Source organism: Phyllostomus hastatus, unplaced genomic scaffold, assembly GCF_019186645.2.
Source record: "Phyllostomus hastatus isolate PE091 unplaced genomic scaffold, TTU_PhHast_1.1 phas_contig_29, whole genome shotgun sequence".
NCBI lineage: Eukaryota > Metazoa > Chordata > Mammalia > Chiroptera > Phyllostomidae > Phyllostomus > Phyllostomus hastatus.
The window spans coordinates 46,722,003-46,736,645 of NW_025333835.1; the positions used below are offsets into that span (position 1 = coordinate 46,722,003).

The following is a 14,643-nucleotide window of genomic DNA, read 5'->3' on the forward strand; positions in this document are numbered from 1 at the left end:
ATCAAAGTTTCTGAAACTATGCGGCTCACAGAAAAGCCTAGGCGCATAATTTAAGTGACATTCCAAGAAGTTAAAATAAAGGCAAGGCTCCCCTAAAGTCATTCTTCATGTGAGTCCTACAAGTAGTCACTTTACGTATCGCTGAAGACCTAGTAAACCGCGCAGGACTCCAGCCTGAAGGGAAACGCCCCGCACGCCACGGGAGACCCTCTGGCGCGGCGGCCACATCACACACCACGGCCAGAGGGCGCCCAGCTCCGCGCCCGCCGTCTGACCTGGAAACCAGTGCCACCTGGTGCCTCATCTGGAAAATGGTCACTCAGAGGACAAAACTCTCCTGGTGTAGCATTTTATCATGAATTACCAACACGAGAAAAATTACGTGAGTTCCTTGTAGAACTCATAATATCAACTGTATCAAAAATTTTTAGATGCCTCTTCAGTGAACTATAAGACTGTAAACTTTATTTGCATGATCACATTCATAATAGTAAAATGTTAACATGTGTAAATTACTCAAAAGGCAGTAAGCCTGCTTAAATTTGAACGTTTCAGACTCAGAGCATATTTCAAAATGTAGCGTGCATACATACCGTAAGACACCTTGTGCTACTCTAAAACAACGATGGCAATAAAATTCTGACAATTATTTAGAAACCGCATCTTTCGTAACTACGACCATCTGTCTCAACCAAACGCACTTCTCGAATGCACACTTCAGGGGGTAACTCGCATTAGGACGACTTCTAACACGCTAACAGAACACCCCACGGAGGGCCACCCGGGACTCAGTCCCCACTGCCGGAGCGCTCCGCTCCGCGGGGTAAGGAAGCGCTCCTGGAGGCAGCCCACCCCGCCGGGCAGAGGGTTCTGGGCTGCTGCCGTCAGGAGGTCCTTACCTGATCCATTTTTCCCCCTGAGCATCAGAGAGTACCCCTCGTTTCCTGGGTATAGGTTGACCACTAAACACGACAAAGTCTCCTGCATGACAAGCTTCTCCAGCAAGTTCACGTTTCTTCTTAATTTCTGCTTTGAAAAGAGGCAGAGGTCACACCAACAACCCGGCTCGAGCGTGACAAGCCACCACCACCACGGCTGGCCAGAGGCAGCCGGACCACTGGTGCGGCACTCACGCCACGCCACACCCCTGAACACGGAGGGGGGACCCGCAACAACACAGCTGCCAAGCGCCCACCATCCACGCAAACGGAATTCTGACCTACTGCCACGTTTTATGCCGAGTCATATCACAAAGAAAAACCAGTGATCTGTAAAATAAAAAGTTGCCCTGGCTGGTGTGGCTCAGTGGGTTGAGTGGCAGTCTGCGAACCAAAGAGCCGCTGGTTCGATTCCCAGTCAGGACACATGCCTGGGTTGCAGGCCAGGTCCCCAGCAGGGGGTGTGCGAGTGGCAACCACACACTGATGTTTCCCTCTCTCCCAGGGAGTAAGAAACATATAGAACTTTTAAAAATTAAAATAAATTAAAATAAAATAAAAAAGTGAAATCTGGGGCATTTTCCTTGATGGTAGAGGTACACATCTCCTAAATATTTTAGGGCCTAAATTAGATTCAAACAAGTTCAACAGCTCAAATCTGCTGAAATGTTCAACTCAAAAATACCTAGTTGTTAACAGAAAGTGGGCAATTTAAGCAATTTTATACAAATTCAACTATTCCTTAGAAACTACTGTTAAAAACCCATCAGAAAATGTAATACACATATATTAAAATCCATTGTTTTAGAAATGCATGGCTTAAAATATAACCCAATTATAGATATAATAACATTTCTTGTCACGAAATCTTATTTGCAAAAGATACCCATCAACAGAACGCTTGCCTGAACTCAAAGACACGTTCTGAGCGTCTTGTACTAGACATGTCCGCACAGGCGTGTGCAGAGAGAAACGACAAACTCCCGACCTACTGTCACCAGAGAACCACAACGCTACACTGCCGTATTTTAAAACGCGACAAACATTTAACCACCTTGACATTTAAAACAAAACCTAGTGAAGAGACTGGAGTGTACAGCCGCTGTAAGCGTGGGAAACCCCGTGACCCGCGGCAGGGCAGAGCGGGGAGTTTCTGACAGCGGGGTCCGCTCCACGGACAGGCCGGCCCAGGAGCTGCGGGGGGAGCACGCGCGTCAGAAGGCACATTCCCTACAGGACAAGCCAGCACGTCAGGCTCCTCCGGGGCCATGTGGGCCTGCGTCACCGCCCAGGAAAGCTGGCGCAGGGAAGGCGCTGGCAGCGCAAGAGCCAGCGGGTGTGGGCGTGGCCGGACCCGAGCGTGCAGTGGGCGGGGCGTGCAGTGGGCGGGGCGTGCAGTGAGCCGACCCGGCGGAGGGCCACGTCCCTGGCCCCATCCTGACCCCGCTCTGTCCCGGAGGGGAGAGTGTGCTCACCACACTGGTTCCAGGGATGGTTTCTCGGGTGTACACATGTAAAAACTCATAAAATGTTTACTTTCATTACTTCATTAATGTGAAGTTTATTATGCATCAAGTGTGCCTCAATGAAACCTGTGCAAAACCTACTCTAAGATTCATCTGTGGTTTAACAAGCATCTTTCTACCAACGTAAGGATTTCAGAGGTTAGATGCCACTGGAATTCCACTGATTTTTTTTTTTAACCTAAAAGTTAAAATGACACTCTTTCTTTTCTTTTAAATCCTCACTTGAGGATCTGCTTGACTTTTAGAAGGGGGGGGGGGAGGCAGGAGGTGCCCTGACCAGGAATTGAACCCGCACCTTGAACCCGCACCCTGTCAGTGGATGAGATGACACTTCGACCAACGGAGCTGCCTGGCCAGGGCTAAAATGACACCCCTTTTAGAATCAGGGAGAGAGAACAGAGGCTCACGGAGTCCGTTAAGACCCGTACAACCCAAGAGTACAGTAAATGTCAAGAAATCAATTTCTATTAAATTTCTATTGTCCGTACTTTTACGCTAAATGAAAACGAGTGAATTTAACCGGGCCGTGAACTAGTTCCTGTGACCGAGCTCGCCGTGTCCCACCACGCCCACTCTCCCCACGAGCCCTGGGGGGACGCGAACACTCCGGGCAGACGGCCACGAGGACCCGGGCCTGCACCCCGCTCGGCAGGAGGGAAAGGGGTCCCCGGCCGCGCGGGGCGGGCACAGTGGGTTTGCAGTCGATCCCTCGGAAAACAGCGCGGTCACTGCCCAGGGCTGAGCTGTGCTTCCCGGGCTCACAAGTTCACACCTGCCTTCCGGGCCTGCACACGCGGCGGCCTCGCCGCTCCTGACCTCCCGTCGGACAGCCTGCTCCTCGGCGAGCGCTGCCCCCAACCCCCACCTGGGCGCGTGACCCCCACCCTGTCGCAGAGCTCCAGGTCCGCTGCCAAGTGGCTGGGATCTGGCTGGAAGAGGAGCTGGCTCACTCCCAGAAACATCGGTCAGTGTCTGCTGCAAATGCAACAGGCCCAACCTCCTCCTCCACACTGCAAAAGCTGTAATGATGTAAAAAATGTGTGCTTACCTTAACCTCAGGCTCTTTTTCACATTCTTCAATGTACAAGTCATAGAGCTTCTGAAATATAGATTTCCTAAAATTTAAAACAAAGACAATTACAAAAATAATGTAAATACAAATATCATTGCAAAATAAATGTTACTGAATTTTTCCCACTACCCCGCCCCCAATTCTCAAAGACGGGGCGTGCCCTGGACACGGTAACTAACACCAGCGGGGCAGCCCCAGCACGCGCCCAGGCCCAGGGACACGGCGCTGCGAGCACGGTGCCTCCCGGGACGCGCCCGCATGCGGCCCCCAGCACCCGCGACGCCAGCAGGTAACAAAGCACCCCTACCTGCCACCAGACAGGTGCTTCCTCTTGGGAGGTCTCTGCCGGGCGCTCTCAATGATGTACTGGAAGAGAGAAGTCCGTGCGTGAACCAGCGTGCCTGCTGCTCGGGGGACGGGACGAGAGCTACGTGCGTGCAAAACACACGTGAGGCCAAAGAGGCTCTTCCGTCCCTCGGGCCTCTAATTCACACTACATGGTGCCTTGCCGGGGAAAGCTATTTAAGTCCTAAATATGCTACACGTAGGTGAAATTTAAACTGTACTTCCTTGCTACAATATAAGTGAAATCATACTGCTTTACAGCTGAGATTTCACAGGCCAGACATCCTCAGCGTGTCCTACGGCTGTTCAGAACATGCACAGCACCACACTCGGCCGTAAGGACTCCGTATTTCTCAGCTACTCATCCCCGTCCTCCAGCAATTAGAAAACTTGTCACAACAGGAAAACGTGATTTTAGAAATTCTATGTCCTTCTTTAAATAACATTTCCTCTGCACCATTATTTAATTTTTATTCCTTAGCATTATTATCTGAGAATTTCAAGTAACGAATGATTCAAACATCGCCCAGTATTTTTATATATTTACAGCAAAATTATCTGCACACTTGTTGTGAAATAATGCTAATGTACCCCTTTGACAATCAGACAAAAACCTCTTACAACTGAGGTTTCCCAGCTACAGTCAATGGGGTCCCCACGTGCAGCCCAGCCGGGCCTCACCTCCGCACGGTCCAAGGCCAGCTCCACAGCCTGCTGCTGCAAGACACAGAGAGAGGCGCTCAGTGGCACCGGTCATCTTCACAGAAGGTAATGTAACACACGCACGACACTTGTAATTGTGTGCCTGCATTCCATTTTCTAAAATCAGCCCAACACATTTACACATTTCCCTCGACTTCTGCCTTCGGCACTCCGCCCCCACTGCGTACTCAGTGTTCGCTCTGAAGAAAAACCACGGCCGCCAGGTTAGGTAACCGCTAACATGGCTTCCTCCGGCCGGGGCGTGAGGCTGACGGGGGGCCGAGGGCTGGACGTGGCAGCCACCACCACTTTATAACCCTGGCCTTCCTCTGCACCCTAAGGGCTCCGCTCAGCACAGTCTGCGGGACGTCGAGTGCGCAATCCCAGTGCAGCAAAGACGCCACCCCCCCATGTGCCGGGAACCCTGAGGAGAGCACGGAGGCCGGCGCCCCATGTCGGCCTAGAGGCCACCAGCATGTCCCTGCCGAGGGTCCCCCGCCACATCTTTAGGTGGGTGCCCAGCAGAAAACAAGTGGCTAATTACCACGTTTCAAAGACCTGGGACACCACCAACTACAAGCAAGCGTCACCGATTTAGGTAGCGTAGAGAAAAAGGTGCCACCAGGTAACACGGAAGGACGCCACCGAACGCAGGCCCGCGCCGACTCAGCCACACTGCGCTGTGGGCGAGGAGGCGCCCTGCAGCCGACGGACGCAGCGTCACCGCCACTTGTGCGGTTTAGGGCCTGCTAGCCAGTCTGTCTTCCACCCACCGCTTAGAGGCCCTTATTTTAAGGCAAGAGGGAGAAATGAGAAGGTAATCTCCATCTTCCTCATTCGTAAGGTTTCTTTCGTAATGACCTCTACAAACGAAAGTACTAGGTCTCAAACAAAATTAAGCAAATACACCACCACCGACTCCTCCTTCTCGTTATTGTGTGTTTCGGTTCACAACAACAGGCGTTTCCAATGCCGCTGAGGCACAGGACTTTCGTTTTTTTTACCTAAAAGGATCTATTTTTTTTTGTTTTATTCTGGAACCCCAACAAGCCAATCTTCCAAGCTACACGGAGGAAAGACCCGCAGTGCCCACCAGAGCCGCACGGGGCCGAAGGGCGGCACACGCACTGCGGACTCCGGACCCCAGGAGGAGGGGTCGCAACACGACACACACAGCCGGCCTTTGTGGTCGGACCACAGAAAAAACACCTCAAACTTTAAAATGTAGAAAAAGTCAGAAATATGTCATTTCAAAGGATACGCATACTGATTTGTTGAAAAAACAAGGATTGGATTCCCAACGAAACGGTGCAAGATGAGATTCTTGAGTATTAAGCATTGCCCAGAACAAACGTTTAACCGTGGATATGTACACTTGACAAATACCTAAAGTCTTTAAGTTGTTTGGGCCACAAAACCTTGGAGTTACATAAAGAGTTGAAAGATCACAATCAAATACGTACCCTAGGGCGGTTTTCAATGGCCCATCCTCTCGGGTAAAGCCATCATTGCCGAAATCAACCCCTCCCCCCAGAGGCAGCGACAACCCCCGCCCCCTTCCTCCTCTGCACAGAGGAGCCCCGCGCTCGCTCGCCCGGGCACGACACAGGGGAAGCCAGGGCTGTGCCCACCGCCACAGCTCCGCCCGCCTCTCACAGAGCTGGGCAGAGGGGCCAGGTCCCACCGGGAGGAGGAAGACCGTGTTTTCGAAGGTCTATCCAACGTGGGGGTCAGCGTTCACTGACTCTCCTACAGCCAAATGCCGCCGCTGCTGCTTTAATGTCTGACAGAGTGCCCCCCACCCCCCGCTTTAACACTTTAATGGCAAAAGTCAGAGGCGCAGCCCACAGTACGTTTAGCGACCGTGACTCCAGGAACAGAAATGTGCCATCAGACAGCTAACACCCATGTTCCCAAATTGTCATTTGCTGTGAGCATGTTACATCTGTTTAAAACATTTGCTAAAAATCTAAATTAAAAGGAACTTAAATATACGAGAAACCCCCAAAGTGCTTCTATTAACAACCATCCTCCTTACCAATGATTTGGACTATGGTAAACAGAAGTACACACTTTTTTACCATTCCACAGGGATAAAGGAGGACTGTCTGCATAACCTGCACATAATAATTTTAACAGTGAATCGAGAGATGAGCCCCCCACTTTGTGGAGACCGTGCAAGTGGCCACTAGGCAATTTCCGAGCTGGGGAACTGGAACAGGTTACCAGAGGACCCGTGCACCTGTAACCCGGGTGCTTTCATGGAGACAGGAGGAGCGCACTCTGAAACACAAACACCAACGCGCTCAGGAGCGGCTTACCATCGCGGCAGGAGGCGGGTCCGACGGAAGCTCAGCTGCGTGGAAGAAGCAGGGTGAAAAGCATGTCCTTCAATACCTCTGTGACAGCACTGCAAAGACAAGGACAGAAGCCCCACGTTAACGCAGAGCTACCAAGACAGACGAGACGATTTAGTGATTAGGAAGAGAAACTGTGTTAAGAGCATGAGGGTCTAGCACATTTTTAACAAGAGGCAACAGAACCCCTGCACCGCGGCCGTCCCCTCGCCACTGCCGAGCGCGGCTTGCGCAGGCGGGGCAGAACAGTCTGCGCGTCCACAGATCACTCCGACCACTCGCGATCCTCGGAAACACTCGGCCCCCGCAGAGCTGAGGACGAGGGGTTTGTGTCCGCTTCCTGTCACCAACGCCCACGGCCCCGACCCGGCGCGCTCGGTGTTCCCAGCACGCGTCTCGGCCCCCCACCCGGGTGCCCCCCAGGCCACGCCCCTCCTCCCTCGGACTGGGCCGTGTCCCCCAAAGCCGAGCCGCTCCCCGACCCTCCCCCAGCCGCGCACGGAGCGGGCCCTCGGAGCACTACCCAGAGGGCTGCCCGGCTCCCGGGAGCTCAGGAAGACGCGGCCTGAGCGGGTCTCCACCGCTGCGTCCCCTCCGCCTCCCCCAGAGACGGTGTCGGTCCGCGCTGAGTGATGCCACTCAAGGCGGATTTTTCATCAAACTCTTTACTTAACTCCTTGCAACCTGCGTCCATGTAAGTGAGCTAAAAGCACACCTTCAGGTGACAGGAAACTGTCTTCTCCCTGTACCATTGTCCTGGTGAACCCGAAGCCCAGGTTCTGCCAGTTCAGCTTATTAAAAAGAGGGGGGAGGCGTTGGGAGGGGGGAGAGGAAACAGGAGGGATAACAACACCCAAACCAGAAAAAAAATCTTAAAAGAAAAAAAAAGATTAAGACATTAACTTGACCCTTCAAGAGGTCACAGGAGACGTACTATGAATTCAAACTAAGGTAAAACTTTCCTGACCCGTGAATCCACATTAGCTGAAGATACTCGACACACGGGCAAAGCTGGGCGGCTTCAAAACGAGATGCCAGTGTCGCAGGTTCGATTCCCAGCCAGGGCACATGCCTGGGTTGCAGGCCATGACCCCGAGCAACAGCACATTGATGTTTCTCTCCCCGCCTTTCCTCTCTAAAAATAAATAAGTAAAAAAAAAAAAAAAAAAAGGAGATGCCTAACGGCTCCTCCACCTCTCGGACGAGATCAAGCATGATATCAGACCTCCGGGCACTCCACGGGGGGCATGGGGGTGAGCAAGGCCCAGCGACCCCCCATTATCTCAGGGCTACAGCCCCCCCCCCACGCACACACCGAACACCCGCGCAGCCTCGGGGTGCCCCGGGCGCCGGAGGAAACCGCCGTGACCCCGTCTCTGTGCACCCGGGCCGCGCCCGGCCGGAGCGCACCCCTCCACCCGCTTCTCGTCTCCGACTGCGGCCGCGCAACCTTGCGGCCTGCAGACCCGTCGGCCCAGCACCGGTGTCCACACGGTTTAAGTCAGCGAAGCTCGAAGAACAGAGGCCTGCTTCTGCTCGGACCCACCTACACTTGTTCGTCTTACCGTCGCTCGGTCTGCACCCCCGGTTCCCGGCCGCCGCCCCGCCCCGGCTCCCCCGGGAACACCCCGCCGGCGGCTGCGGACGGAGTCCCGAGCCCCAGCGGGCGAGGAGCGCGCGGCACGCCGGGACACGCAGCCGCGCGCCCGAGCCCCCGGTCGCCATGGCGACGACCAGCGGCCCACCCCGTGCCAACGTCGCAACCGACGCCGCGGATTTCTCCCACCGACCCGAGCGTCTTCCAGCGGCTCGAGCTCGACCAGCAAACCGCCGCCCCCCAACGGCGAGGAGCACGGCCTTGACTTTACACGGACCCCGAGCAACCAACCCGCCCCCGAAGACGCGCTCGCCAGACACTCGCGCGTTCCCAAGTTCCTGCGACCGGACCCCGAAAACCGGAGCCGCACAGGAAAGCGTGCCTGGCGGCACCGACAGAGGCGGCGGAGCCGCCCGCCCGGAGGGCGTCCGTCCGGCTGAGCGCGGCCCGTCTCCCCGCGGACACCGTTTCCCTCCCCCTCCCCGCCCCCGGGCTCCCGAAAGCGCGAAAGGCCACGCGGGAAGCCGCCCCTCGGTCTGACCCCGCCCGCCGCCGCCCCACGGAGACCCGTTACCGCGCCTCAGACTCGGCCGGATCGCGACGCGCGAGCCCTACCGGCCGCTCGCTGCGCACGCCCTCAGCCTGCGCGCCGCCGCAGACGCTCCGGGGCCAGTTCCGGTGCCGCACTTCCGGCCGGCGTGCTGGGCGGGGCCACGGCGCCCGCGGGCGGAAGTGGGGGCCCTGGGGGGCCGGGCGCGCTGGCTGGGCTCGGCAGCCAGGGGGCGTCGCTGCAGGGCTGGTGCCCGCGTTCCCGGTCCTCACTGTGCGGAGAAGGATGGGGGGTGGTTAAGGGGCACGGGTCCTGCTGAGCTTGTGGTGGGGGCAGCCTGGGGCGGTCATTCCTTGCTGCCCCGCCTGTCCGAGGGGAGGGGAGTGCCGTGATCCCGCATTGCTGGTCCAGCCCTGCAGCCTTTGGTAGTGTATCGAGCGCCAATGAATTTCATGTTGGAAAAAAAACAACCCCAAACCCTCGCTGAACGGTTTTTACAATGAAGACACCGAGTCACTAGCTTACGTTGCAATGTCTGTAATTCTGTCAGGTGGCAGCTAGGAATGGGCGACCAGAGGGGAAACAAAGGCAGGGCAGTCTGGTCCCGAGCATCACAAGCAATAGCGCAGGAGGAGGGGGAGTCCTTGAGCCTGTGCCGAGGAAAGGGGCTCCTGCAACAATGGTACTGAGATTGCCCGGTGTGCTGAACATCGCAGGTGGGGATTATGGAGTAGGAAGAGGAGGGCCTCTGTAACGATTTCACTAACCAGGACAAAGAAATTTTACGAACTGAGAAAGCCTTTGTAGCTGTGCATTATTCCCGAGGGCAAGAAGGAGGGTGCTTGGAAGCCAGTTGAGGTGTATAACTCCTGAACCCCAATAGCCAGGGTACTTAGATTAGCTAAGTACCCGCTTGTAGCCTTGGCTTAAGTGTATAGAACAAAGTTTCAACTTTCCTCTGCATGTGGGGCGTTTAGACTAGCCGGGCCTGCCTGCAGTTTTGTGCTTGTATGTGTATTTCATAAATAAACGTGCTATTTCATTTCCTGTAATACGCGTTTGTCTCTTGCCTGAAAATGTCTCTCCCTGCGAGACAAGAACAGAGGCAGGGAAAGGGGTCTCCGGACTCCAGAATCTCTCTTTCTCTACGGATCTGTAACACTTCCGCAGCGTAAACAACTTTTGGTTGTATGTAGAGTTAGGAGCTGAAAGATGTTACTGAGGTGAAATGTACAACATAAAAGGGAACATTTTGAACTGTTCAACTCAGGAGCATTTACGTTCACAGTGTTGTGCAACCAGCAGCTTCACCTAGTTCCAAAATAGTTTTATCACCACCACCCCCCCAAGCAGTTCCTGTCCTTCCTTCCCTGCCCCAGGCCTTGGTAGCTTTGCCTTTCCAAAGCTACGGATTTCCCTAAGCTGGGATGTTCACACCTGTGGAATCAGTGACCTTTTCATGCCTGTCTTTCACTCACGAAGCATGTTTTCCAGGTCCAACCACCTTGTAGCAACAATGCCATTCCTTTTTATGACTAATGTTCCATCCCTTTATACATATGTACCACAATTTTATCCATCCACCCACGGATGGACACTCAGATCGTTTATACCTTTGAGCTGTTGGGGACAGCGCTGCTATGAATACTGGTACGGAAGTGTGTGTTAGTTCTTCTGAGTATACACGATTGGAGAAAGCCAGAGCCTGGCGGATAAGTGCGAATGTGGCAGGAAAAGAAAACTCCGAAAGTTTCTTATGCTCTGTAACTGTAACACTTGCAAAGTTTCACACAGGACTGTAGAAGCTGACAAGTCGTAACCAAAGCAACGGCCAGTTACTCAAGGTCGTACACAGACTCCCATGATAAGCTCCTGTGCTCTGTAGCTTCTGCAAATTCCTCCTGAGTTTTCTCTTTGTCTCCCATATAAGGTAGCTGGACCTAACTTCCGCATTCGGCTTCTGTAACCTTGCTTCGCCACGTAGGTAGGAAGCCCGGGACTATTTAAACCCCGGGAGAGTGAGGATCGGTGCTCAGAGGATTTGGATGTTAGCCACCCCCTCTGGGCCCCCGGGTAATAAAGTTTGTGCTTCATTATCTCCCCGCTGTGGGTGGATTTTCCACAACACTAAAACCTTTATTATTTTAATTCTTCCTATTCATGAACACAGAATATGCTTCCAGTTATTTGTATACTCTTCCATTTCATTCTGCGATGTCTTGTGATTTTCCAAGTACAGGTCTTTTGCAATCTGGGTTAAATTTGTTCCTGGGTATTTTATCCTTTTTGAAGCCATTGTGAATGGGATTGTTTTCTTAATTTCCCTTTCGAGCAGTTCATCCATTGGTGTATAAAAATGCAACTGATTTCTGGATATTTACTTTGTATTCTTCTGCTTTACATTAATCAGTTCTAGTAGATTCTTGGTGGAATTTTTAGGATTCTCTGTATACAGTATTATGCCATCTGCAAATAATGAGTTTTACTTCTTCCCTTCCTTAAGAATTCTCTCGCCACTTTTCTTAATGCCCTTTGTTTCGTAAAATTAAAAAAAAAAGACTGCATCTTCTGTGAGATAGAATTCCCTATCCTTGTTGCATGTTGCTTAAGATTTTTATCACCTGCTTATTCCCCTAACCTGGTTGTTGGGTTAGATGTGGAGTCTACATCAGATTCAGGTTTGATTTTTTTCTACAAATATTTTATAGTTGGATCTGTGTGTTGCCTGTTGCATTGCATTAGAGAGATTATAATGTCTGTCTCTATGATAAGATTTTCAGTAGATTCACATATTTGAATTAATTCAGTTTAGCCACTAGAGGTCAGGACTTCATTTTTAAAATAAGTTCTTCATGAAGGACCTAGACTTAAGTTTTGTAAAAGAGTGACAAAAATCCATAGTAAAAAGATGTCATTATTAGGAATATGGGGCATGGGGTCAAAAAGTGTTAAACACTCAACACGGTGTGAGCAAGTGCACTTGTAAATCACCCATCATGCCATGCGTTGAGTCTTCAAAAAAAATTCACCGAAGTTGAAAGCAGCCTCTCACAACAACGCCAGCTGGTCCACAGACACAGATACAGTCGGGTTCCTGGGACACTCACCTAGTGGGGGAAGCCTGTCGTCCAAGGGGCCCACTCTCCAGAAGATCATTCCATTTGGGGGGACTCCCCCAATGAATATCGACATCATTGGCAACTATATTCCCCCAGTCAGTGTCTTGTCTTCATTTTGTTGATGGTTGCCTTTGCCGTGAGAACATTTCCAGTTTGATGTGGTCCCATTCGTTTGTTTGTTTTTCATTTGTTTCCCTTGCCTAAGAAGATATGTTACAAAAAAAATATTGCTACAAGAAATGTTCAACATTTTACTGCCTATGTTTTCTTCTAGGATTTTTACCATTTTGAGTCTTACATTGAAGTCTTTAATCCATTTTGACCTTACTCTTGTGGTGTGAGAAGGTAGTTTAGTTTCATTTTTTGGGCATGTGTCTATTCAATTTTTCCAGCACCACTTATTGAACGCATTGTCTTTATTCCTCATCATATGTTCTTGGCTCCTTGTCAAATGTTGATTCTATAGACACGGGTCTCTTCTGTTCCATATATCAATGTGTCTGTTTTTGTGCCAGTGCCATGCTGTTTTGATTACTATAGCCTTGTAGTATAGTTCGAAATCAGGTAGGGTGAGACCTCCAACTTTGTTGTTCTTTCCCAAGATGGCTGTGGCTGTCCAGGATCTTTTGTGGTTTTTATACAAATGTGTATCTCTGGTGCCTCCCAAGCCTCTGTCCCTCCACCAGAGCCCACAGACACGTGGCTGCAAGAAGGCGCGTCTGCGTGCTGGCCCTTTAAGAGGCCACCTGAGTTTCCAGCAGCCTTCCATCCCCAGGCAGCGGAATCTCCACCACGTTTCACAGCCAGACACTGTGGGGGCCCCTCTTCCTGGCACTGGCGCCCCCAGCTGGCAGGCCTGGCATGGGGGGCGGCGCGGGGCCGCTGGCTCCCTGGGGCGCACCTCTGCAGCGGAGATATCCCTCCGCACAGGCGAGGGCGGGGGCGGGGGTGGGGCCCGCGCCGTTGGAGTCCTTGTTCCCAGCCGTCTCGGTGGCTCCTTCCTCGCGCCCTCAGGCACTGGACCCCCGTCCAGCTCGTCTCCAGGGGGCGCCGCAGCCTGACTTCCTGTCGTGCAGCCGTCCTTCCGAAGTGGCCGTGGGTGGGAGGAGGCGGGCACAGCCGTCTCCACCAGACTGAGTTTGTCATCCTAGCTTTTGCACCATCAGTCTAACACACCATTACACAGCCCAGTCGCTAATTTGTCCGTTAACTGGAGTTCTGCACAGCTCCTTCACCCAACAACTATGTCGGCAGCACCACCGTGCGCCAGGAAGTGCACTGCATGCGCGGGAAGGAAAGTGGGGCGCCTGTCGGGAGGGACAGACCGCGACACAGCCCCCCGGGGGGTGGCCCGGGTTTGAACCACCGGGCTGTGGCCGGAGAAGGTGGCGTTTGCACTGGGACGCGCTGGGACGCGGGGGGACGTCTGGGCTCTGAGCACCGAGGGCCCGGAGTGGGAGCGTTGTGAGAAATGGGGGGCTCATGGCTCGGGCACCAGGACAAAATGCACCAAATCTGTTGAAGGAGAAGGTTGCGGGAGATGGGCTCCTAGGCAATGAGATCAATGAGATGATCTGAAAACCCACGGGGATTTGTGCCCCTTCATCTTCCGCCCACGGCGGGACAGCTGTTCCCCACGCCGGCAGGAAGGTCTTTGTTGCTATTTCACGGAGTTTCCGGGGGCGTGGCGGGGAAGGAAGGGGTTGGGAAGAGTACACTGAAGCGGGGAGGGAAGCAGGCTGCGAGGGCCCTGGTCCAGGCTGCGAGTGACCGACGCACAGACACTCCGGCGTGTTTACATTTGCGCCGGGCGGAGGCTGACCGCCCGGGTTTCAGTGAACAGGCCTTTCCCCAAAGCGGAGATGTTCCGTGTCTGCAGAGCAGCCCAGGGGAGCCGGCAAGGACGGGGGGCCGGCCCAGGGCTCCATCGGGCGCTCTTGCCCATCAGACCTACCCAGTCGACAGCGTCTGTATCGGGATGTGAGCAACATCTCTTGCTCCTGTAATCGTCCCACCGGAAACCTTCGTATGAGCTTGGGAAGCTGACACTGGAAGTTACACTCTATGTGGATTTTGTAGGAAGAGAGGCATGAACGCAGGGGGTGAGGAGAGCTTTGAAGGGGCAGAGGCCACTGTGGGACGTTGGAGCAGGTTATCGAAAGAGGCTGTAGGGTCGACTCGTGGGCAGAGCTGTAAACAGACGACAGTATAGATCCATATAAAACAACGGGGGCTTAGAGCCCTCTGGGTTCGTGTGTGGGGTTGTCCCCGAGACCCAGCTCAGTCACTGCTCTCGCTGAAGGAGTCTTCCCTTCGCCCCCCACACAGACTGGACGGTGTCCGCACGGCACCTCGCCACAGCCCCCGCCCAGTGGTGGGGCGACTGTGTGTGTCTGCATTCCTTTGCCGGATTACAGTCCTCTGGGGCGCAGAATCT

At 53.3% G+C, this 14,643-nt stretch overlaps 1 protein-coding gene across 25 annotated transcripts in view; it reads right to left on the reverse strand.

Annotated features, from left to right (window-relative positions):
• Positions 1–9,216, reverse strand: part of SUPT20H (SPT20 homolog, SAGA complex component) — a 28,011-nt gene extending 18,795 nt beyond the window's left edge. For 5 of the 25 annotated variants that reach the window (XM_045838899.1, XM_045838910.1, XM_045838909.1 and 2 more), the window contains exons 1-6: positions 9,153–9,216; positions 6,905–6,993; positions 4,503–4,598; positions 3,844–3,902; positions 3,513–3,579; positions 900–1,029 (exon numbers count right to left, since the gene is read on the reverse strand). In XM_045838899.1, the coding sequence (XP_045694855.1) occupies positions 900–1,029; positions 3,513–3,579; positions 3,844–3,902; positions 4,503–4,598; positions 6,905–6,907 (355 nt within the window). In that variant the 5' untranslated portion in view covers positions 6,908–6,993; positions 9,153–9,216. Of the gene's footprint in view, positions 1–899; positions 1,030–3,512; positions 3,580–3,843; positions 3,905–4,502; positions 4,599–6,904; positions 6,994–7,907; positions 8,076–8,505; positions 8,525–9,104 lie in introns of those variants that run through there. The other 20 variants (XM_045838913.1, XM_045838911.1, XM_045838907.1 and 17 more) reach the window with 16 other exon arrangements.
• Positions 9,217–14,643: the final 5,427 nt, after the last annotated feature.